At 37.8% G+C, this 24,656-nt stretch overlaps 1 protein-coding gene across 5 annotated transcripts in view; it reads left to right on the forward strand.

Annotated features, from left to right (window-relative positions):
* The window catches only part of ATP2B2 (ATPase plasma membrane Ca2+ transporting 2), a 411,315-nt gene that overhangs the window by 306,022 nt on the left and 80,637 nt on the right, over window positions 1-24,656 (forward strand). For 3 of the 5 annotated variants that reach the window (XM_027738163.2, XM_027738225.2, XM_027737921.2), the window contains exons 6-10: window positions 7,656-7,913; window positions 8,898-9,023; window positions 14,896-15,021; window positions 18,351-18,443; window positions 24,280-24,321. In XM_027738163.2, the coding sequence (XP_027593964.1) occupies window positions 7,656-7,913; window positions 8,898-9,023; window positions 14,896-15,021; window positions 18,351-18,443; window positions 24,280-24,321 (645 nt within the window). The remainder of the gene's footprint in view (window positions 1-7,655; window positions 7,914-8,897; window positions 9,024-14,895; window positions 15,022-18,350; window positions 18,444-24,279; window positions 24,322-24,656) is intronic. The other 2 variants (XM_027738076.2, XM_027738322.2) reach the window with 2 other exon arrangements.

The following is a 24,656-nucleotide window of genomic DNA, read 5'->3' on the forward strand; positions in this document are numbered from 1 at the left end:
AGCTCTGAGCAATATTCAGAAAAACTGTAGCAACCCAATGTCAAGATTTTTCCCTTGCAATCCCTAAGAACAGGACTTGTGACGAAAATTCCCATTTTTGCCCTTCTCTTCTTTTTCTGTGGCAACAAAAGGAAGTAAAACTGAGTGTAAATATTACAGAAGCAGCTGCTTGGTCCTTGTTCTCTTTGGTGGAGTGAGGATCCCATCCCTTGGAGTGATCTTTCCAAAACACATTCCCTTGGAGGGGCCAGGCAGAAGAACAACAACATCTCTTGAAGTCGAGTACTTTAATTAACATTTCTCTGCTCACGAATGTTTGTGATCAGGCTGAGGAATGGGTGAATATATATGCTTTCAGGGCTTACAGATTTGTTTCCTTGCATAAATATGTCGAAAACGTGTAAATATTTAATATTGAGCTCTAAAGTTGACAGTTACATAACTAACCCACAGGGACAGGATCTCTTTTTCTCCCTCCCCGCCCCCACGGAGCCCTTACATAACGAACTGATGCATCACAAAGCGAGGAATTCTAATACTGTTTTCACATATGTAGCAAAAAAATCACTTTTTAGTGAATGTTAAAGCCCCCTAAACCTGAAATGTGTGTGGTTTAAGCATCTCACACTTGTAAATCCCTTCTGTGGGGCCGGTTGCAGAACCAAACGTGGTTTTGGAGGGCACGATCTGACTTACTGCAAGGATCTAGAAAATGCTTTTCACGGCTGACTCAGTCCTTGGAGAGTGTGAGAGAGACAGAAATCTTTGCTTTTTTTGAGGTTCATGTGATTTCTGGACCTTTGCTTTAGCTGTGGCTCTGTGGTGACACTGAGCTGTGCCAGCCAGTGGTCTCACTGCTTTCACTCTGCCCTTCTGGAAGTGATTCAACATCTCATGATGCATCGTCACAGGGAGGATTTGGGGCAGGAATATCATTAGCTAGCAATCACTCCTTGCACTGATTTTGTGGCAAATGATCCAACACAACCAGGAACTTGTAGAAATAAATATTACAATATCCGTTACGCTTTCAAAAATCCTCGTTAATGAGAGGAGTTTATTATATTTATTGCATAATTTTTGGTTATTCCTTCTCTTACACAGCTAAATACATTTGACAAAGTCAGTAACATCACTGGTGATGTTGGTAATAAGAGCCCAGCTCTACTAATGAAAAAGCTGTAGCTCAGAGCTGCTCAATTTGCTTCAATAAAATCAGCGCTGGAGCTGCGGAGAAGGAAAAATGTCTTTAGAGAAAGCGATTAAATAAAAAGTTTCTATCATGGGAACCGTTGTCTTTCTGATGACAAAACCAGTTTGACTGACTAAAAAAAAATTACCTCTGGGGGCGTTAGGAGATTTTCCTGGGGAATTTAAATGCCACAAGGTATTCTCAGCTTAAAAATAGAAAAGTGTAGGTTGAAATGAGTAGCTGAGAGGTAGGTGCTGTAGGTTGGGACTGAGGAATACAGATGTTCACAGATTTTGAAAAAGGTACTTTTTCTGATTTAAAAATTACTGTGCTGCAGCTGAAGATGGTATAGTTTGTAATTATAATCATTATGTTATTCAAAGCAGCTGTAAGAATCTCTCCTGTAGTTGAAATTTTAAGCAGGTATTCTTTTTAGCTGCACTGTGCCTGTGTGCTTCCTTCTGTATTTGCCCAGATTTGTTTGATTTTATAAGAAACATATATTGAAATGGTGTCTATGATATTAAAAGCATTCCAGTTGCCAACAGGACATGAGCATGGGAATTTGTCAGATGATGCTGTCTGGCTATTTGTGGCCTTTTTCTATTTTTTTTTTCCTTTCCCCCTTTCTGGCTTTTACTGAATTGAAATGATTGATAACACCAAACAAATTATTTTCTCCTGCCAGTTCCAGTGATGCTTCTTGCTTATTGTCTTCCTGAAGTGCTTTAACTTGCTTCTGTGTATCCTCCTCTCTTTTCTCACCTTCCCCTTTTGGCACAAGTGCCTTCAAGTTTTTTCGTACAGTTCTCTTCCCCTTTAAAATATCCTATGCTTTGCTTCCTTGTCTTTTCCCTTCTAAACCTTTATATACAATTAAAATACTGCTAATGTAGAGTAGGTTTCTCAGGCTAATTTTTAATTTACTGGTAATTAGGTACATAAACCTCTTGGGCAGGTTCTTGGGCAGGATTTGAGCCCATAGTTCCAGGTTGCTGTAGCCTCTGATGAGATGGAAACCCAGGTTACTGTGATTTCAGATCATAGAATCATAGAATCAGCTGGGTTGGAAGGGACCTCTGAGATCATCAAGTCCAACCCTTGATCCAACCCCGCTGTGGTTCCCAGCCCATGGCACTGATGCCACATCCAGGCTCTTTTTAAAAGTCTCCAGGGATGGAGAATCCACCACTTCCCTGGGCAGCCCATTCCAATGGCTGAGCACCCTCTCTGGAAAGAAATTCTTTCTGATATCCAACCTAAACCTCCTCTGGCACAACTTCAGACCGAGCCCTCTTGTCTTGCTGATGGTTGCCTGGGAAAAGAGACCAACCCCCCCCGGCTCCCCCCTCCTGTCAGGGAGTTGCAGAGAGTGAGGAGGTCTCCCCTGAGCCTCCTCTTCTCCAGGCTGAACAGCCCCAGCTCCCTCAGCCTCTCCTCCCAGCACTTGTGCTCCAGTCCCTTCCACAGCCTCGTTGCTCTCCTCTGGACCTGCTCCAGCCCCTCCATGTCCTTCCTGAACTGAGGGCCCAGAACTGGACACAGCACTCCAGGGGTGGCCTCACCAGTGCTGAGTCCAGGGGCAGAATCACTTCCCTGGACCTGCTGGCCACACTGTTCCTGATCCAGGCCAGGATCCATTGGCCTTCTTGGCCACCTGGGCACACTCTGGCTCATGTTCAGCTTCTTGTCAATCCCCACTCCCAGGTCCCTTCCTGCCTGGCTGCTCTCCAGCCCCTCTGTCCCCAGCCTGTAGCGCTGCAGGGGGTTGTTGTGGCCAATAATGAGTAACTGTGATGCTTTGCAGTATTTTCCCATTCTTTTTCTCCTGAATCCTCCTTACCTTTGGATTTTATCTTCCTTTCATCTCCCTTGCATAGAAAACTTTTTCAACAGCCTTTGCTGACCTATTTCTGGTCCAATTTTAAGCTTTTAAAATTCTGTTCTCCTTCCACAAGGTTCTGGTAACGTCCTTTCAGGTATTTTATGGGCACAATCACCTGAGTCTCTGTTTGTATTTCTGAGTGTTCTTTGAGGCTGCCCTTTCAGGTCCTCCCACTCCTCTGTGGGGGTTCAGCTCACCTGTGTGTTCCTGCACACTTTTGGAATCAGCTGATCCATTTTAAGGTTTCACCTGCTTTTTTTATGCTGAAGGAGTCCCAGCCCTTTATGTTCTTGACTTGCAGTCAGATCTTTAGCATCAGCTTTAAACCCTGTGTGCATTTTCTGTCCTGTGACAATGAGACTTTGAGGCATGACACACATGGCACTTGTTCAGAGTTATGGGAGAAAAGCACTTCATATTCAAAACTTGTTTACTTCTCTGGAATTGGGTTTTCTGACAGATAGGACCTGTGTTAAACACAATTTAAAATGAGTATATCACAATTCACTGTCTTGGAATAAAACCCTGCCAAAATCCACATATGCAAATTAAAAATTCTTTTGTGATGCTTTCAATCTGTGCATTCCAGTAAAGTCTCGGGCATATTTTTGGATGACATTGAGAACCCCGTGCTATCAGTGAAAGCAGAACAGCAATCTTAGAACCTAACACAAATTTTTAAAGCTTATATGAGCATTCTCAATAGACATTAGATGCTTTAAACTGTATTTTGCTACTTAGGCATATTATTATGTTGTCTTTCATGTGTCTTAATTATATTTCTTATTTTCTCCTTATCCATAAAGTCAATACTGGGTCACTCTTGGTACTGCAATAAGACAGTATAAGTGGATAGTTGAGTAATATGTGTGTTTTTTCCCCCTAGAATAAATACAGTTTCTTCCTGTAAATTCATGGAAGCCCTTCTAGAATTTCTAGAAAACCTTGTATGATATAATGGCAGAAGAAAAATTAAAAGCCAGTTGTTTTTCTTACATATATAAGAAAACATTTGACAGACTTAGACCAATGGAGGTGCAAGTTTCCTTTTTTTTTCCTCCTATTAAAAGTGAGTACTTTCAAAATAGTTTTAAAGCCAAAACATAACATAGTTCAAGAAAATGTTTCCTGACAGATAGGTCATCTCCTGAAGGGCAGGTTGCATTTTAAAATCCTGCTTGTTGGTAAATTTATGTTCTGAAAAGAATCCATTCTGAAACTTTGCTATTGTAGAGTTTGTTCCTGTAGCAAGAACAATGTGCATTAATTTACCTGGTATTTTTATCCAGTCATTTCTGTAGGACTGTAAAAAGGGAAAATTTTGGGAAAGTCTGATGATCAACTTGGTGAATCATTTGGAGAACCTGGTTTTAGTTCTATTAGGCCAGAGCTACAAAAAGAGCAGTTTCATTTTTGAATTATTGTTACAAATCTTTGATACTCCAAAGTCTTGCTCAGCTGCTGCTTGAATTGGGAGGTATCTGGTCCTTTGTATTCAAATTCCTCACGTGGCTGAAATTCTGCTTCCTCTAAACCCAAAATGTGCTGAGAAGGAAGCGCTGGGCTCTGCTGGCTCTCACTTCTCAATTTCTTCCTCCCCTTCAAATACCTCTGCTCCACCTGAATTTATCATTGTCGGATTGAATGAACAGAAAACAAATAAAAGGCATTAAAGGTTTTTTTTTTTTATTGGATTATAGAGAATTTTTTTAGGATTTTAGAATTTATAATCATAAATTATTGATCAGCGTGGAAGCTCATCAAATTTAGGGGCTGTTTCCAAGAGATTGACCTCAGTTCAGTTTGTTTTCTTCAGATTTTCTTCCATTCTTAACAAACATTTTTCCAGCTGTAATAAAATAAACTTTTTCAGCTGAAGGGTGAATTATGTTCTTTGCTTGTGCATAATCTACGAGGTATCTACGGGTAAACACGATTCCTTTCATCTTAATGGTAACATCTTGTATTATTTGCATGCTTTGTGATACTATTTGTGTTGACATGGAGATCAGTTCTGACAATACACAAACACAAAGTTGACTTTGTTGCTCAAATCAATGAATACTTTTATTTTTTACTTGGTTTTGTTAAATCAGTTTTGTTTTTTTTTTTTCCTGAAGGGGCTTGGAAATATTCTTTTCTAAGCCTTTCCAGGTGCAGTGTGTTAGCCCAGGGTTCAAGTGCACTGTTATTTTGTTTTTCTGACACATTTCATATGCAGGGACCAGGAATATTGGTTCTTTGGAATAATAACAGTTCCTTTCTCAAAATTAGTAGCTTTTTGCTGTAGAGATATTCCACTCAGCTAATATTACTGTAAAGTTTACACATGTCCAGAGCCAGAATAGGATTCTTATAACAAAGGACAAAGCACAGCTTGTGTCTTTCAGATGGCTGATTTTTTGGGGGTGTGTGCTGACTCAGCTCAAATTAAAACTTGTGTAAATATTACATAAGTTCTTGATTTTGTAGAAAATACCACAGCATAAATTATCAGTAATCCATGTGTAGAAATCAAGGCCTTTCAGTGGAAAGTCTGCTACAGAATAAAGTAAATAAATAACCCCCAGTGGAAATGCTCAACATCACCTTTATTGGCCAGTCTGCATGAAACTGGTGTCAGTCAACCTGGACCAAGGGATCACCAGGAGAAACAACATCTCTTTGCACTTTACTACAAGCTGGACTAAATTTTAACCATCTGAAAAGGAAATAAAGTCAGTCTTTGACTGTGGCTGGACCAGGCCACGTTTCTTTTGTGAGAAAGAGAAGAGGAAGTATGCTCTTAAAAGACAGAACATTTGTAATACTTAATTGTAAATCATATTGAATGGAAAATATTGATAGTGAATTCTGATGTTATTGCTTGTACTAGGAAAGCACGTAACACAAATAAGTCAAAAGTGAAACCACTGGTTCAGAAAAGGAATTTAAAATCTAACAGACCAGTGAAGATGATTAATGTTGAACAGAGCAAAGTTGATTAGTGCTTCCCAAAAGTAACATTCTGCTGAAGGAGGAAATTGCAGATTTGATTTTTAAGTTGCATTTGCCACTAGTGTTAAGTAGCTTAAGGTGCTGAATTTACAAAATGTTACTTAATTTCTTTCTTGAGTGCTATAAAAATGGTTTCTTTAGCGAGGTTCTTGTACTCCATGTGAGTCATCAGTCCAAGGGCATCCCTGCTAGTAGAGCCTCTGCTCTTGGGAGTGGGCTTTGCCTTTCACTCAGGTGAAGTCGAAATGCAAACTGCAGAGAACTTTGCCAAAAACTCCATTTATTTTCATTTTCTGCCAGGCATTTCAGTCTCATCTTTCTTCCTCTGACTTGTGGTAATTTTGTTGTTGTTCATACCCAAGTGTAATTACTCAGCTGGTTAATGAATTATGATGCTTTTGTTAGCGGGAAGTCTTTGTAACTTAAAAATAGAAATACAAATTGCTTGTTAATTCCCTCTAGCGACAGGTGACAAATACACTGAAATTAAACCTTAGTCATGGGTGGAAGTGACACGGTTGCTAAGGTACTAAACTCCCTGGTACTTAGGGAAGGTGGAAAAGGGAGGGCAAATGTCCACCTTCCTGAAAAATGAGATTTCTCCCTTGGTCCCTCAGGGTGGGAGTCTCTGCTGTTCAGGCTGAGATCTCCTCTCTCCATCAGTTGGGATATCTCTGGATTGAGTGATTTTAGTCCAGTATTTCTTTTATGCCTTCTGTCATTAAGAAGGAGAGCTATGTCAGCTTTATTTTGTGGATACTATTTAGGCAGTCTATTTAAATTTTAATTGCATATCGGGAATAAATAATTAGCAGATGTGTATAAAGTAATTCAGAATTAACAGTTTAGAATACATAGAGTGTATTTTTTAATACTGTTTTACTTGTGACAGAAATAATGTACTTGCAGTTCTATAAGTATGCCATTATTTCTCTGGAATATCTGGAATCTTCTTCTGTAAGCAAGATTGATGAATTTATATTAGGCCATTATTTTTACCCAGTGTTCCCTAATACACTGAAATACTTACATATACTAATACTAATATATAATACTAATATACTTAGTTCATCTCAGTATTTTTTTAACAAGTGTTCCTTACAACTGTGTTTAGTTGAGAACATTTAGAAATTGTGCTGAAAATTATTTGTTGAATCCTTTTTAATTTAATTAGGGTGAGGAGGGGTTAATGTTAATTTAATGCCATTGCTTTGCATTGATTAATATCTTTCATTGTATAATCCTTCTTGCTCCTTTCAGTAAATCATCCTTATTTCTGCAGATGCTTCATGGCTCACGTGGAGCCATCAACCCTTCTATCAGACAGCAGAATTGCTGCTTTCTTTTCCCATTGGTTTAGTTTGGGTTGTTCAGCAGAAAAGTTAAAAGAGCTAAAATGTCTGTTGATTTCCTTCTCTTTTCCACAGACATCTCTATCTGTGCTTTCTCTCCATCCTGCCATATTTCATTAGTACCTGGAAAAAGGGGTTCCATTCCTTAACCTTGTTGTCGTTTCCCAGCAAGTTTTCCTTGGGATGAACCCGCCCTTCCCTGAACTGATCCTCAGCGTTGTCTTTGCAGGGTGTGGTACTGCAACAGGAGGAGCTGAAGATGAAGGTGAGGCTGAAGCTGGCTGGATTGAAGGTGCTGCCATCCTCCTCTCCGTTATCTGTGTTGTCCTTGTCACTGCCTTCAATGACTGGAGCAAGGAGAAGCAGTTCCGTGGGCTCCAAAGTCGCATTGAGCAGGAACAGAAGTTTACTGTTGTCCGAGGGGGACAGGTTATCCAAATCCCAGTGGCAGAGATAGTAGTTGGGGACATTGCACAGGTGAAATATGGTAAGTTCTATCAACTGGCTGTTTGCCTTTATGGGCTTTATATCTTCTCCTTTCCCTTTCCAGCAGGACAGACACACTTCACGGGAAGTGATTTAAAAGACAGGGTTATGGGATGTCAACATTTGCATGGCAAGGTAACATTTGGCTGTTAGGGCGAAAGGAAAACCTGATATACCTGCTGTAAAATTGGAGTAGGAAACCAGTTTTGTTGTTGTAATCTTCACTTTTTACTGGCCAGGACAAGAACTGGTCATACAAAGGTAGTTCTCTTTCATGAAGGATTTTACACTGCTTGAAATGTTTGGGTTTTATTCAGTTAGGAAGAAGAGGAAGTTTTTTGAAATGCTCTGTAAAAAGGGAACTGAGCCTCTGTGCTCACCTCACTTAATAAGCTGCTCCAGATCCAGATGGATCCTGTAAGTTCCCCCAGATCAGATGCCTGATAATTACATGTCATAGGGAATGCCCTGTGCTCCAGGGAAGTGGAAGACTCTTGCAGGAACTCTGTGTACTCTGTGTTTGTGTGACATGGTATTTTCCAGCAAAATGCCAGTTCTGTCAGCCATCAAGTTTCTCCTTGACTTATTTAAGGGCTTCCTGAGAGGGGAAAGGGAAAGGGAAAGGGCAGCTTGACTGTTTATTAGCCACTGTTAATTCCTATGAAGTCTGACAGAGAAACCTTGTCATGAAGAGCACTGCTCCTGCCAAACCCCAGTGATTAGGATGTTCATCCTAGGCTAAATATGAGGCATCCTGATTCTCAGATAGAACTAAGCAAAAAATACTTGAAATACAAACGTTCTTCCCTACAGCATTGCAGTACTATGGCTAATATGGACAGAAACAGTAGCAATTCCTTCACTTTTGCTTTAATTTTAATTCAGTTGCTGTTAATCGCTCTTTCATAATTAAAATACTTATGTAATTATAAAAACAATCTTACTAATGCACAGTGGTTTTCCATTACCATGCTCTTACCCAAAGGTGATCTCCTACCTGCTGATGGGATATTTATTCAAGGAAATGATCTTAAAATCGATGAAAGCTCCTTGACTGGAGAGTCAGACCAGGTCCGCAAATCTGTTGACAAAGACCCAATGCTGCTGTCAGGTAAATCACTGCTGAGTTATCTTGCGTGCTCTGCTTTGTCCATGTTTTGTTTTGTCTTCATTTTCCATGCCACGAGGTTTCGGTAACCCAGACACAACGGATGTTTTGATCACAGACTTGTCTGTTTGTCATTTAAATGATGTTGTTGTTTCTTGATGGAGTGCAATTATTTCTGATCACGGTACTTGTAAAGGCAGAGAGTAAGGAAACTTTTTTCAGAGGAAAAGGAAAGTATCAAGTAGGGAAATAAAAAGTGTTTTAATTCATTGTACGTTAGTTTTAATTTAACCATTTAATTTCAAAGCCTTTAAACACTTCTTGTGTATAGTAGGTAAAATAGAAAAAGATACAATGCTTTTGGAAGCAACTGGATATACTAAACCATTTTGAGCTTCACTCCTGTGATAAATTCTAGTTATTTTTTAATGTTTGTATTTTGAAATATAATTCTATACAGTAAATCAGTTAAACAACATAATTTTTTTGTACTAATAGGTCATTTTTCAGTGAACTCCAGCTGGGATGTGATCACAAAATGACAGCCTGCAGATATGTAACAATCATCAATGTGTTATAAACTGAAAAAGTCCTTTTCAAATACTCCAGTTTCTTTGCTATAAGGAGAGAAATTTGTTATTATGTGTTTAATGCAGTTAAATTTTTTACACTTTATTTTTCTTATGTGATTATGGAGGAGGTGTAGAATTAATGTGATGTTTTACTTAACACTGCACACACTTTTGTTCCCTACTTACCCTAATAAATTTTGACTCCTGCCATGTTAGAAAATCCCTGGACTCTTATTTGCTTAGGAACACAATTGATGATTTGAGATTCTGTCATGAAAGAAATTGCCTTCTTCCATAGACACAGTGCAGGATTTAATCCCAGTGCTGATGCACTGGATGTTGTTACTCATCCAAAACCTTGGAAACCACCATGTCTTTTAGGGTGGGTTTGACCTGGTTTAAAAATTGATTTCCCATGTAATGCTGATCTAGACCTGTATTTTTATAAAACTTGTTTAAAGAAAAATCCCCAAACCAACCCCCTGCCAAAGCATCAAAGACACACCTTATATTTCCCTCTTTGCACCTGAAGACATCAATAAGTTATCTGCGGGCAGACTTTTGGAATTAAGACAAATATTGTCGGGATGTTACTTGCCATTTTTCTCCCTATAATCGTGTGCTGGAAATGAAAACAGTTGAGGTTTGACAGGAAACACTTGAATTACAGCCACAGTTTGTTTTGTGAGTCTAAATTTAGTGGAAGACAAACACCCAGAATTGGGAAGTATTATTTTCACCATTGGCACCTGAAAGAGTGTTTTTAATACTCAATCAGCTTCAATGACATAATTAAACTAAATGAGTTTCTGTGCTTAATGTCCTGTTTAATCATTCAGATAGTTGTTTGCTGTACTTGGGAAGCAATTCTAAGAGTACAAGTGCTGCCTAAACCAGATGGTTCATTTCCATCTGTCCGTGGCACACGGGGCACCACCCAGGAGGGCAGAAATGCCAATAAAGGCCCTGATGTACCTGGAACCAAAAGAAGCAGCTTCTCTTCTATAGTTCCACTGCACTTCTGGCTGGAATATTTCCCTTCTTTTAGTTCATTAGCAGGGATTTGCATGCAGGGTGCAGCACAAGCCACAACATCTTTAGCTTAAATGAGACTGTGGTAACGTTCCTTCTCCACGGTGAGTGTGGACATGTATCAACCAAGAGGTGAAGGCAGCTTGGGAACCAAACTGCTGCTCATCTTGAGCCTGATGTGGCCTTTAAGTTTGGTACAGTTCAAAACTTGCAGAAATCCATGAGTCCTAAATAAGTTTTCAGTGGGAGTCTCAGTATTGCACCCACTGCAGTGTTCTGGGGTACCACTTATTCTATTAATTAACATTAAAAATACCTTAGGAGGCTTACTTCTTACACCTTTTTCTCCCAGTTATTTAGATTAATTTGATGAAGGTATGAAGGAGGTGGATAAAGGAGCTCACCTAGTGTAGTTCTGCTCAACTGAGGCTGGCAGAACATTTACTTCACCCTGACTGAACTTTTAGCACTGTCTGGTTCCATCAATGTGCAACAAGGATTTGAAAGAAAGGAAACAGAGCTTAATCAAGAACAAATAAACCAAAGATATCTCTTGGTCGTGGTGCTTTGTTAGGTCTTGGAAATAAAAAGGAAGCTTAATTAAGGAATTGGGCCAGATATTGCCTGGAACAAAATAGTTCTGATTCAGTCTTAATTCCCTACCAGAAAACCCAGAAAATATTCCGAGCAGAATTTCAGAACCAAGCACCTAACTTAAAAAGTTCTGAATTGTTTGGATATATTAAATTATTTGTAGATGAGAATTTTATTTTTCCTGGAAAACTCCTTTTTTTCATAGAGGATATTCTGATGGTTGGTTCACTTTATTATTAACTTCAGTTGCCACTTAGTAATTGCAGTGACTGAACCAGTTGTTTGGATGCCCATAGAGAATTTTTGTTCCCCAAAAGTTTGCTGGAAGTAGCAAAACAGTATCAAACTCACAAACTGGCATGTTCTGCTTTGCTTTTCTTGTTGTTTTTTTTTTTTTTTCAACCCTCTTTCCAATCTATTACACCAGTACTATTATTAGATTTGGGAATTTCTGAGTCTTATGTTTAGTTGGATTTTTGTCTGAAAAATATTTGCTGCAATAGGTTCCTGATCCATCTGATCTGTTTCTCTCCTCCCTGGCTAAACCAGTTATCTTTTTCCATCTTGGAATGTTCACCACTTATCAACTTTGAATTAAGTACTCTGCATGTTAAAGAATGTATTTTACTACCATGGAGTCTTGAGAGGGAAAGAAGTCAGTAGAATAGGTCAACAAGAAGTTGAAATACAAGCTTATTGTACAGATAAGTGAAAAACATGCAGCCATTCCAGAGTTCCATTTGTATAACAATAGCTGATTGAAGTCACCGAGCCTAATTGTGCATCCAAATTAATGTCATTATAATGCCATTTAAGTGGTGAAATTGCCAGTCAGGTGGAAGGAGGTTCAGCTCTTTGCTTCAGCTCAGGTGGTGAAGAATTTTTCAATAGTACTCGTGGAGCATAATCTGGTGATAAATTAATACCTGCTCTAAAACAAGCTTCCCTGTGCACCTCGGCACTTTTGCAAACCTGAACATTAAGAAAAGGTTCAGAAAGGCATTTCTGTGAGGGCATTTTTGCCTTTTCCAGGAGTGCATAGGTAATGCACCTTTGAAATGTGGGTGCGTGTTTTCCTAATAAAGCTGGTTTTATGGCATATGTTATATGCTGAGACAACAAAGAATATGGTTCCAAAATGGGAAATAAAAGACAGAAAAGACACCATTATATTAAAAAAGGTAAAGAGTCGGGTTTTTTTTAGGGGTGACACAAGGTAAACCCAGCAACTGAATTATATCAGAGGATATCCATCAGGGGGGTGTGTGACATTTTTGGAGGATATTTCTGCCCACCTTTTCAGTCCAATACAGGAGAATATTCCTTAGAACAAAACAGAGCAATACAACCAGCAAGCTCTTAATTAAAATGTATTTTAAATAGTGACACATCCTAAAGGAGGTTCCTCTGAATTTCTGAGTGAAGTTTCAGAGATTTTCTGTTCCGACTGAACCGGTACAACCAAGGCTGGGCTGGATTTTAAAGATCTTTTCTGTTCCTTTAGGCTTGAATCGAGCTTGGTTTATGTTTTTTTTTTTTGTGTGGCAGTGCTAATTTGTATGTTTATTATGTTTTGCTGAAAACAAAAGACTTCTTAAGGAATCAAATTTTATCTCAGAAAGTCATGGGAACAGTTCTCAGTGCACTGAAGAGATCTGATGCTTTTGTTGTTGTTGTTGTTGTTTTGTTTAAATACATCTGGCCATTAGTGCATTTTTGTTTTTATTTGGCTTATTACTGCTGAAATTTTCTTAGTGTTCTGATGAGATATTTGTGCTCTCAAATTAGGCTCAGTGTTGACAGATGTTCTCTCTAATCTGTGTTTCTGTTCTCCTTTTAAGAACATGGGAGATTTTGATTATTTAGAGAAAGCTATTTTGATTATAAATAGATAGTTACATTGCTTACTATATGTTCTAGCACAGCAACTTATTGACCACTACTAAAAAAATGGAATTTTAAAAAAAAATGTGTTGCAAGTGTGTGTGTATACATATGTAAAACATTGATCTGTTTAAGGACACATCCATATATCCTTCCCTTTTTCAGCTTTTGAGATAAATCAATAAATTTGTACAGATGAGAATGAACTCAGTATTTTTTTTAAAAAAAGGGGGAGAAAAAAGGTCTTTCTATGGCTTTAGTAGATCTGAATGCCTGAAGGGATTCTAAATGAGAAATTAATTGTATTCTTTTGAGTGAGGTGAGGATCTAAGGAGCAATAAGTCAAAACCCAGCAAGCAGTACTTGATTTTCTTCTCAAGGCTTACGGTTTGTGTGTTACACTCTATTTTTTTAGTTTCCAAACTATTTCTTCAAATACAGGAAAGAGTATTTAAAAAAATGCCCAAGCCCAGTAAATATTCACTCCTAGTTTGCTCTGAAAATTATTGCTTTTTCTCTGTGCTCTCACAGTGCCTTACACTGAACAGACATAATTTTCTACTAATAAAGAATAAAATATAAAGTCTATTTCAATTAATAGCTTCATCTGTCAGAGGTTTCTGGTCATTATATATATTTTTTTCACCTGTTTCATAGGAGCACTACAGATCAGCTTTATATCTTTTAAAATTCACTGCCTGCTAAGGACATGTCACTTGAAATATTCGAATATTACTTCAATAATGACTTTTCTGTCACTTTTTGATGCCATCCTTGGTGTATTTGTACCTGTGACACAGTGACAGGTTTTTTTACTGAGCTTTTAGTAACTGGCCTTAAATACATGTGATAACAACAGGTTCTTCCATTTCACAATTTTTATTTTTTTTTTTTTTTTCAGAAATAGCCAGTGTTCAATTGCATTGACTGACCTTTTGCAAATCTCTGTTATAAAATTTTTCCAAAGTGTAAATCAAAATTTTTTGGATCAGAAATTTCTGTTTCGGTGTGTTTCCACAACCCATAGCTAAAGGTTTTTAAGAGGTTTTCCTTATCTTAGCTGCATCTAACATTTGAGTCAATATACCAATAAAAGCTATAAATAATTTATATAAAATAAAGCAAAAAATATTACTCATAAGGAATTTACTTAACATTACCTAGTTAAACAGAAAAACTCAATGTCCCTGTCAATTTGATTTAGACCAATAGAAATATCTCATACTGAATTTGTTTTCAGTATTCTCCTTGCTATTTGGGAATCTCCTGATTTAATTCAGTATCTCCTTAAATATTTTTTGCTGTGTTGATTTCTCAAGCTTCAAGCCGTAAAATTGTCTTCAAAACTACTTTTTCCTGTGCCTGAAAGTCAACCATAACTGAGAAAGATGAGAGAAATTGCACATATTTTTGTTTTGTTCATGTAACTGTACAGGCACTGTAATCTTGACTGGAGTCCCTGAGGGACGTTTGCAGAACTCTGGAAAAAGATTTCCAAAGTTAACAAGAATTAACTGTGTGAAGCTAAACTATTATGTTCCAGGAGGTAAACTTGATTACTGACATTTCTTTTAAAAAGGGAATCTGATGTGTTTGGTTCATGGAGGTGAGGCCTAAAGCACACTAATTCTTGCTTGAGAGTAATATACAACAGAGATTGTTTTAGTTAGGTAGTTATAATTCCCTCAGGACAGATTTTTAAAGTGTAACAAATAGCTCTTGGTACTATAATAGATGTCTTGCCTAATTTTATTTTCTTGAAGTTGTATGTAACTTATAATGTATGTTTTCAGGTACCCATGTCATGGAAGGTTCTGGAAGAATGCTGGTAACTGCTGTGGGGGTGAATTCTCAAACTGGCATCATCTTCACTCTGCTGGGTGCTGGAGGGGAAGAGGAGGAAAAGAAAGACAAGAAAGGTAAATTCCACGACACATAAGGATGCTCCTAAGAAAGCTCTTGGCCTTTGTGCAGCCAGAGCTCTCCTCCGTTCTTGACAAATAATTATGATTTTTAAAATTTCCTTTCTTTTCTTTTTTCTTTTTGGACACGTTTTTACCATCACATGTCACACAGAAAAACGGCAGAAGCTGTTAACCAATAAATACATTGGATAACAAGGTGTTTTTCCAGTGTGAAATTGCAAACTCCCAGGACATAATTAAATCCAGGGGGATCCATGGGCATGCTCCCTTGGCCATGGCTTCTCTACATGAATCCATGCTCACCTGCAGTTTGCTAGGGTTTGGCTCTTGTGCATTTATATCTATGTAACTTTTATTTTTCAGGAAAAAAGAACAAGCCCTCTTGGCCATGGAAATAGCTGCTTAGAGCTTCAAAAATAAAATAAAGATAAGATGTGGTTTTTTGCTAGCCCAGCTGTTTAATGTGAGTGACTGACTTTAGAGGCATTTTAATTTCTTAAGGTGTAAAGATCAAGCTAAGAATAGTAAAAGACCAGAATGTAGCAGTAAATGTTAGCAGACAGTTTAACTTTCATCAGTTAATGAAATCAAGGAGCCTCTTTAGACTTTTCACCTTATTATAGTGTGATGTCATAATCTACTGCTAATTTATGGGTTGCACACTAAACAGAAACATGGTTTAATGTCTGTCCTTTCCAGTTTTTGTTCACAGTCATGTAAATTGTTCTGCTTTCAGAATTTCATTCCAAGTCCGTCCTGGGAATATTTACCTTTCAGACAGAATTAAGGGCCAATGAATATGGGGTTTTTAGATATTTCTGCTCTTTCTAGTGGGTCTCCCCATTAATAAAAAGAAACAGTCATAGCTTTTCTGAACATTCTACTTGGTATAGTAGAATAGGATATATAGGTAGGAGAGTAGATAGGAATATAGATAGGAAAGCCAAATTCATATGGTTTTCATGGCCTATAGCTTCCATTTCTGAATATATTCAACAAGGGGTTGCCATTGGCTCCCTGTTGCTCTGAGGAAATCCCTTTTTACTTAACCAAAGACCCTGTGAAACGTTTACCATTTCATTTCTGCACAGAAATGCCCAATTCCTGCAAGACACGGGGAGTTCTAGGAAAATTAGAGAGACTGAAAGTAAAAGTCTTTTAAGTCAGGCTAGTTTTGAACAGTATCTTAGAGTTTGTTCTTGCTGTAGGAGAGAGGCTTCCATACCTTTTGAGATCTGGCAGCCTCTGCTCTGGTGGTGTCTGGGGACACTGTAGGTGAGAAGGAGCAGCTTCAGTCCCTGTCTGATGATGGCAACTGAGCTCCTTGGTTTAACTGGGCTGGACTCTGGATGTTACTTTGCTCAGGACACTGGTGGTTCCCTCAGGTTTCATTGTGGATAGCCTGGAAAAACAGGGAAAAAGAAATCAGGGGTGGCAGAGTAACACAGTATAGTCATAACTCACAACCCAGGGACAGAGATTTTTACAGAGACGTGTTGGAACTTTGGATGCAGACACTGAATCTAGTATAGAAAATACATAATACAGAAAATCCCTCCACGTTTTCTGGTGCTGCTGGCAGCTTTGTGCTCGTGCAGAGCTGGTTGTGTATGGAGACCCAAACTCAAATAACAGAAACCTACAATTCTCTGAAATCCTGCCAGTCACAAATGCTTGTTTTACTCTGTGTGGGGTGTGTGCTTTTATTGTTCATTAACATTGTGTAAAAATCATCATTCAGGTGGGAAACAGGAGGACGGACAGCAGCTGCCAGGTAGGGTAAGAATTGTACCATGTCAAACAGAAGGCTGAGGCTTTTAACCAGTGAGCTTTGGTGCAAATCAGGGGTGAACCACTGATTGAAATAATTGTCTTCGAATCAGTCAAGTTTAAAATTAAAGAGTGATTTCAAATCAACAGGATTGTCGGTGGCAAATCATTTTAGTGCGCACGCATCGCTGGTGTTGCAAATCTTAATGCTGAGTTTGAATAATCAGCCATTCTCCAGAAGTAAATTACAAAGTATTAAATGTTGGAGTCCATGATTTGCTGTGAGCAGTTCATGCTGTGCTGGTTAGTGTGGGCATCCAAATGGAATGAAAAACAAGCCCCAGCAACAAGACCAGTTGAAGTCGTTGGCATCACAGTAATCAAATTTGCAATTGAAATGCTCCTGAATGCACTTACCCAGGGTGTGTTTTTAAATCCTCTGTGCTGTTTATTTTCTCCTCCCAATTTGTCGTTTGTAAATAAAATCAGACCATTTTTCTGGAATAACAGCCCAGTACGGTGTCAAACAGTCCCTGTGGGGCAAGTGCTGAAGAAGTTTGAGAGTCTCAGTCAGGATTCATTGTAGGACTTGTGTTCTATTGTGAGCAATTTACCAACAGAAACAAAACAAAATTAGTTTTATCCGTTATTTGTAGAGGCTAATTTTCCCAACTCTGGTATAAAAAACATAATAAAATGATAAAATATTCCTCTAGTTTTTCACTTTCCTGTTAGGAAATATTTCTTGACCAATTCCTCTAATATGTGGATAATTACAGAAAACAAAAAGTGTTCGTTTTCTAATACTTTTTTCGTTTCACCACAAACCAGGAAATATGTGACATCCATTCTTTGCATTTAAAACAACTCATTATTCTCCTCAGGGCTATGTTTGCCATTTCCATATAAAAGACAAGAAAATTTAACATTTCTACTCAGATCAATGTGCATATTAACCAGGTGATGGCAGGTCATAGACTGAGCACATGTTAGACTGGAATGTATGTCATGATACATCATAATGTGCAGCATTGTATAAAACATAAAATATGTAATGTTAAGTACTATGTAGTAGTATGTCCATATATAGACACAATGAATATTTTAAATGGCTATTTTAAAGCTACCCATGTATTGTGTAAATTAACTCAAAAGGAAACGTTTCAACCATTTTAGTGTTTGCATAACGTTGTGCTAAAATACAAAAAATAACACATAAAAGGACTAAAGCAACTACACAACTACACTACTGTGTAGTCAGTTATCATCAACTTTTACTTTGTTAAGTGTTTCTTATTTATTTATTATTCTTATTGTTATTATTTCATGTTTGAGTTTTTACCTTACTTTTGTAACACCTTTACAACGCTATTTTGCTTTTGAAATCTATGTTAATTTAATTTAAAACTGTTTGATTTTGGAGAAAAAAAAATGCCGTGGATGTTTTTTTTTTTGTTCCGCGTGAACGTTTGTTCATGTTGTTGTTATTATTTATTATTTATTGTTGTGTTGTTTTTTGTTTTTGTTTTTTTTAATCCATTATTGCTCAGTAGATTCTTCCCATCCCTCCTCCCACCCTCCTTCAGCCACAGATGGTGCAGCAGGTGCAAATGCCACTGATAATGCAAATGCCAGCTTAGTCAATGGTACGTCACTACCCCCGGCGTGTCTGATTTGAGAGATTTCTCTCCTGACTGTGTCACATTCCCCCTTCCCTCACAGCCTCAACAGATGTTGTGTGTGCCTCTGATTCCCCTCTGAGAGATCCTGCTCCCTAAATTCTGTAGTAGCTTATCAGAGATGCCACTGAGATGCCCCAACTTGATTCCCACCAGATCGAGTGCGGCAGAGGAAGAAGTAAGAGTTGTGGTCTATTTGCCATTAGTTAAAACTGCAATAAAAGGTGCAGTTATGCAAGACTGGCTTCAAAACTTTTGAGTAGATTCACGTGAATTTTCATTGTGAAGCCCTTTACTCGTTTCTCAGCATAGATCTGAAGAGGAACACCGTGATAAATGCATTATAGCCGCTTTTCCTCTGGTGTGGCACTCTCACAAGTAATCATATAGTCTCCAAGCAGCTCTGAGGAACAGTGCTGGGATCAGGAATCTGGCTAAATTCCAACTAACACTGTGTTAGGAACAACTTTTGCTGCTTTGAGCATCTGTTCCACAAGCAACTGAGAAGTTTGGATGTTTGGGTATGCCCTCAGAGATATCCTACTAAGCCTGCCTGTATTTACTTAAACCAAACTAAAATATCACTGTAGTCCATTTTGACTGTCTCTTAGTACAGGTTCTTCACCCCACTTCGCATGCAGATATTTCAGTATCTCCTAATAGTCTAATTCCACTATTAAATTGAATTTAATGGGTCAATATTAATCTAGGCATCAGCTGTATTTTTCTGCTAATCAGATACATGAGTCTTTATTTGCCATAGAAACCTTTCCCTCTTGTGCAGAGCCAAAAATACTGACAAAAGTAACTCTACTTTTCATCATGTTTGTGATGGAATTTTTTTTTCCGTGCAGGTCAGCAGTCATTGCATAATGCACATAAATGAGAGTTTTTAACAGAAATACCAACTGCTAAACAATGACTAAGATGTACTAGTGCAGTGTCTTATTTAAAGCAATTACACAGGAAACATTTGAACCTATTTTTAAATATTTTTACTATAATTTAAAAGAAACATACAACCAGATTTAAAACTCTACTCCTGCACAATGTGGAAAATTAGGATTTACAGTTCCTACATCTCATTACATGACAGAAATCTCCATCATCCTGGTTCCAGATTCCTCAGGGTCCAAGAACCGGGAAATTAATGATGAGTGTTTCATTCTTCATTAATGTGAGGGTGGGGAGGCCCTGGCACAGGTTGCCCAGAGAAGCTGTGGCTGCTCCATCCCTGGAAATGTCCAAGGCCAGGTTGGACGGGGCTTGGAGCAACCTGGGATAGTGGGAGGTGTCCCTGCCCATGGCAAGGGGTGGGACGAGATGGGCTTTAAGGTCCCTTCCAACCCAACCCATTCTGTTATTCTATGATGGTTTTAGGATAATTTTACTTACGAGTGTAGAACAAACATACACATAGAGAGTCTTCCCTCCCTCATTTCCATTGGATCCTGCTGTGTTTCTGCTCAGTCCTGCAGAGCACTGAGTGAAGCCCCTCTGAAGTGCTTTGCTGGAGGAGAACCAGTGCTCAGGAGGTACAGGATGAACCCTGTTCTAACCCAGTTGCCTGGTAAATACCTGTTGTGTTTGGTCTTAATGCCTTGAACCTAATAAGGAAATTGAGTTCCAAGGGATATTAAATCAGTGTCTGAAGTATGTGATTTCCTATCCTCTCTCCCATCAGAAACAATGGTTACTGTCCCTGTTTATCTTGGAGTCGAGAGATGCATCCTCGCTGCTTTTCAGTGCACAAAGGGTAGAAGGCAATTTTTTTGTGCAGCTGATTTGTTTTGGCTTGTGAGATGAGGCAGTTCAATTAATTCTGCACATCTATAATCAACATGGTTGAGGTGTGATGAAACTCATCCACAAATCCAAAAAAACCAGACCCATATCAGCTACTGTACCATTTTACCTAAAGTCTAATGCCTTTGTGTAGAAAATACCATCAAATAAGAAAAGCAGAATTATATATTTGAATAAGTATCAAGCTCAGGAAATGTTTGTTACTTGAAAATCAGTCCATTACCATTGCAGATAAAATATTTTTATTCTTAGTTGTCAATAGACAATTGACACAAAAAGTGTTTTGTTTTCAATCAGTGAGCCTATAGTGATAAATTCATATAGTTTGTGACACAGCCCATGTATTGAAGGAACTGTTATAAATTCTGTTTTGTTCTAGGAGCTGAGATCAAAATATATCAAAATTGTTGTTGGTCTCTTTGTTAAAACTATGGTAAAACTATGAACAATATGTTCAGTTTTTAAAGGGTTACAAGTTTAGGTTATAAGCAGAGCAGAAAATTTTGCAGAAAGGTAGTAATTCAGGAAAAGTCACCTAATTTTAGAATATTATATTTAGTAAATGTAATTTTAAAAAATGAAAATCTGGGAAGCAGCAATGATTGTTTACAGCTTGTTTATCCCAAATTTGATTTCCTTCCAGTAGAGCAAATTGCCCCAAATTTGTTTTCCTTCCAGTCGAGCACAGCCACCTTCCTAAATCAGGATTTCCGTGGTGGGTTGTTTGGGTTTTTTTGGTATTTGTATTTCAAGGAATTTTCTACCTTAAATATGTATTCAGAAAACAGAGAAATGGTATAGAAATACCATGCCATACACAGAGAAATGTCTCAGCTGAAATATTTTGTGTCTCCTGTAAATCCCCGTGTATGCACTGAACTACTCAGTTCCTGCAAAGCAATTTGCAGTTTTCACGTATTTTAGAATATTTCCTGAAATTTTAAGTGAAGTTATTTAGTGAGTGCAGAGAAGAATTAGCTAACATTTTCTATTTGAAAGAGTGGAATTAGACTTATTCTTTTGTAATGAACCTGTGTTTTACCAATACTTTGGCTCTGCCATCCCACTGCGTGGAAAAATTCCTGGTGATCCACGTCAGACTCGTTTGATGTCCCTCTGCCCCCCTATCTATATTTGCAGCATGTGCCTGTTTTTCCTTGCTGCAGAGTATAACTGGCTCGGCACAGCGAGGGTTCTAACTCATTTTCTTGCAAGATGAGACATTTTGGAAAATCACGGTAGTATTTTATATTTTTTTGTTCCATCACAGCACGAGAACATAACTCCGTTCTTTTCTTTGGTTTATTCCGAGCAGTTCTTCCAAGTTACAAACAATTTCTGATGCCAGCAATAGGTCTTTGTTATTTTGTCCCATTGGCTCTTCATGAAGAGCTGAGGTAGGTAAAGGGGAGTCTTTTCTTTGGAAGTAAAAACTTAGGCAGTAATGATGCCGTGAGTTCTTTCCAAAAGCCAGAAATTGTAGTAAGGCAAAGACAACGTGCATAACATTTCATATTCAAACTCAAAACCTTCAAAGCAACTGCAGAATACGTGTTATATTAGGAGGCTCTAAATTCCATTCCAAATATTCTGATTTTTGATCCTTGCTTAGAAAAGTGATAAAAATAAACTCAGATTTCTCCAACCCAAACACTGTTCATTTCACTTATTATTCAAAAGGAAAAGGAGGAAAGATTTGCAGAATTATGTAAAAATATATTCTATTTTTGAAGATGTTTTCCACATAATATTATTAAAATATTAATAAATACTAAATATTTTAAATGTTTCTAAACCACCTCCAAAAAGGGGGAGCATTTCTGGTCCTGGCACTGCCTGAAAGGAGAAAGGATCTCTCAGCAGTAGTGATTCTATCACCTCTATTTCTGTCGTAATTTCTCCCTTTGTTCATAATTTATAGCAAAGTGTAGCCTTAAAATTCTTTGGAACAGAAGGAAATAAATCCTTTACAGCATTCTTTTCTTTATCATAACTACCCAAATGGCCTATTCTGTGTTATTCTGTCCAAATAATTGAACTATAATTCTCTGTGGTGACTTTCCCCTCCATCCCTCAACAACCTAAATGCAGAAGGGTAAGAATATTAAGAATATATTTTTTAAATACCTAAGTTTACATTGTTGTTAATGATTGTTTATTTTGTTACTGGTGTTTTTACATCAATTGATAATTATGACAACCCTTTTAAATAGCAAATATATATCCCAAAGTTACATACTTTGATTTACATAGAAAAATAACCTCTGTTTTGGCTCTGCCAGTTGTGAAAGTCATGTTTGGGTTTTGATGGTGGTTTGTTTGGGTTTTTTTTTAAAGTTGAAGATTCTTCAATTATACTTCAAGGTTTTGAATTGGACTCTGCACGTGGAGCTCCAGAACAGGACATGGAGCAGACTGTCTGCTCTAAATTAATATTTTCCAGTTCCTAAGGAAGGCTTTATGCTCTAGCCAGAAATCAGAGTCTCCAGAGATGTTTTATGTCTTCCAGTAACTTTATTAAAACCCCTTCTAAGTCAAATAGCCACTAGGCAGGTACCAAATCCAACCATGCACTGTATGGAAAGATTTTATCGGGAATTCCACTGTGCAAAGGAACTTGGTTTAGCTCAGGTTCACAGACTCGCGTCTTGTGCCAAAGCATAAGGCTTTGGGAGACAGATACTGATGTTTTAAAAGTCATGTTTTAGCCAAGGTGGGGATAGAATCAGGAATATGGACCAGCAGTGGGTGGTAAATGCTTTCCTCAGTGATGATCAAAGGTCACGAGATGCCCTTCCCCTGGCTGCAGTTCTGGGCTTTGGAGTTTCTCCGTGTGACACTGGGGCCTGTTTGTGGCAAATTTACCACTGATTTGACCACTTTGGACCTTTTTGTGAGAAGGCTGTTTTTAGTGCTCTCCCATTTAGTGCAAAGACAAACGTGCAAGAAATTCAATTTTGCTTCTATTTATTCCCGGCAGAGAGTGAAAAAATTCATATATGTGGAAGTCAGAAGGGCAAGATCTACCTGCTGTCACATTTTTTAATAAGTTCTAATGATACATTTCTTACTAGAATGTGACAGCACTCCTGTAAAGGTGTTTTAACCTAATTTTCCTTTGCATTATTTTTTATTGTGCATTGTACATAACCACAAAAATAGACCGTCATCCATGCTGATTTTAATATTAGTAAAACTTGAATAGTCTTTTCCATAAATTCATGTATTACTGTGGAAGTTTCATAAGGGATCCCACCAAGAAATTTGGAATACATTTGAAAAGTTTTAGTTGTTATTCTGAAACAAGTGACTAAGGACTTTAGTGTAGTAAAACTGTATGTAGCTAAAATGTTAAATTGGAAATTACAGATGCACTTGGTAGATCTTTCTTTAGGATAAATCTGAACATAGGATGAACCCCTGGCACTTCTATTTACAGGAGTAATTTGCTAAATAGTACAACCAATTGAGGAAGATATAATTTTAAAATCATATCTGATTTACAATTTTATTTATTTTTATATATCTTAACACTACTATTTCTCTGTTGTCTCAGTTTGCTAAAATAATGAATTTGATTCTAGAATACATTAAGAAAGTCACACTCTATGCTGGTGTACCACAATTATACCTGCCAATTTTTTAACTCCCAGCCCTCTGAAATATCAGTTCAGGAACATTATTCCAATTCAGCTTTCCACTGGATTCTCTTTATTAGTTTCACGCTCTTGAATAATGCAAGTTCCTCAGAAATATGTGCTGAATATTTAGTATTTAACATGTTAAACCACTAACTTTGACTGCGGTTCCTTAGATGTGCCCAGCTAAGTTAGCCATGCTTCTAAGTGAACATATGGAAACAAGGGATCCTGACTAAGTCCCTGGAATGTGTTCGTGGCTTTTGTCTGCCCATTTTATTTGAATTCCCATTTTCATGTTCTGTCTTGGGTGAAGATTGTTTACTGTCTGTTGTCTGTTGAAATTTTTCATCATATAGGCAAAATGCAGGATGGGAATATGGAGAACAGCCAGAACAAAGGTAATCTTCTTTCATTTTAAGGAGGTTGTGGATTTTATTTTTAGCATGTAGTTCAATTCTGTTCAAAAGTCAAGTGAAACCCTGTGATTTGTGCTTGTGTGTGAAAATGGCCCTTTTGTTCAAAGAGAATGTTAAAACACAAACCCTAAACAACCAAACCCAACAAAAAACCTACCAAAGAGATTGTAACTTTCAGAAGTTTGATGTATCAGTCGTTCAGGATAGGACATCAGTATTTTTAAGATGCCATTTGTAGATGTTACTTTCATCTCACGAAGCTCATTTGAATTAATTTTTCCTGTGGAAGTTATGTATGCTACGTATTGTTAGTGATT

Source organism: Pipra filicauda, unplaced genomic scaffold (genome assembly GCF_003945595.2).
Source record: "Pipra filicauda isolate LSUMZ 115617 unplaced genomic scaffold, ASM394559v2 scaffold102_size2360937_pilon, whole genome shotgun sequence".
In the NCBI taxonomy this organism is placed as follows: Eukaryota; Metazoa; Chordata; class Aves; order Passeriformes; family Pipridae; genus Pipra; species Pipra filicauda.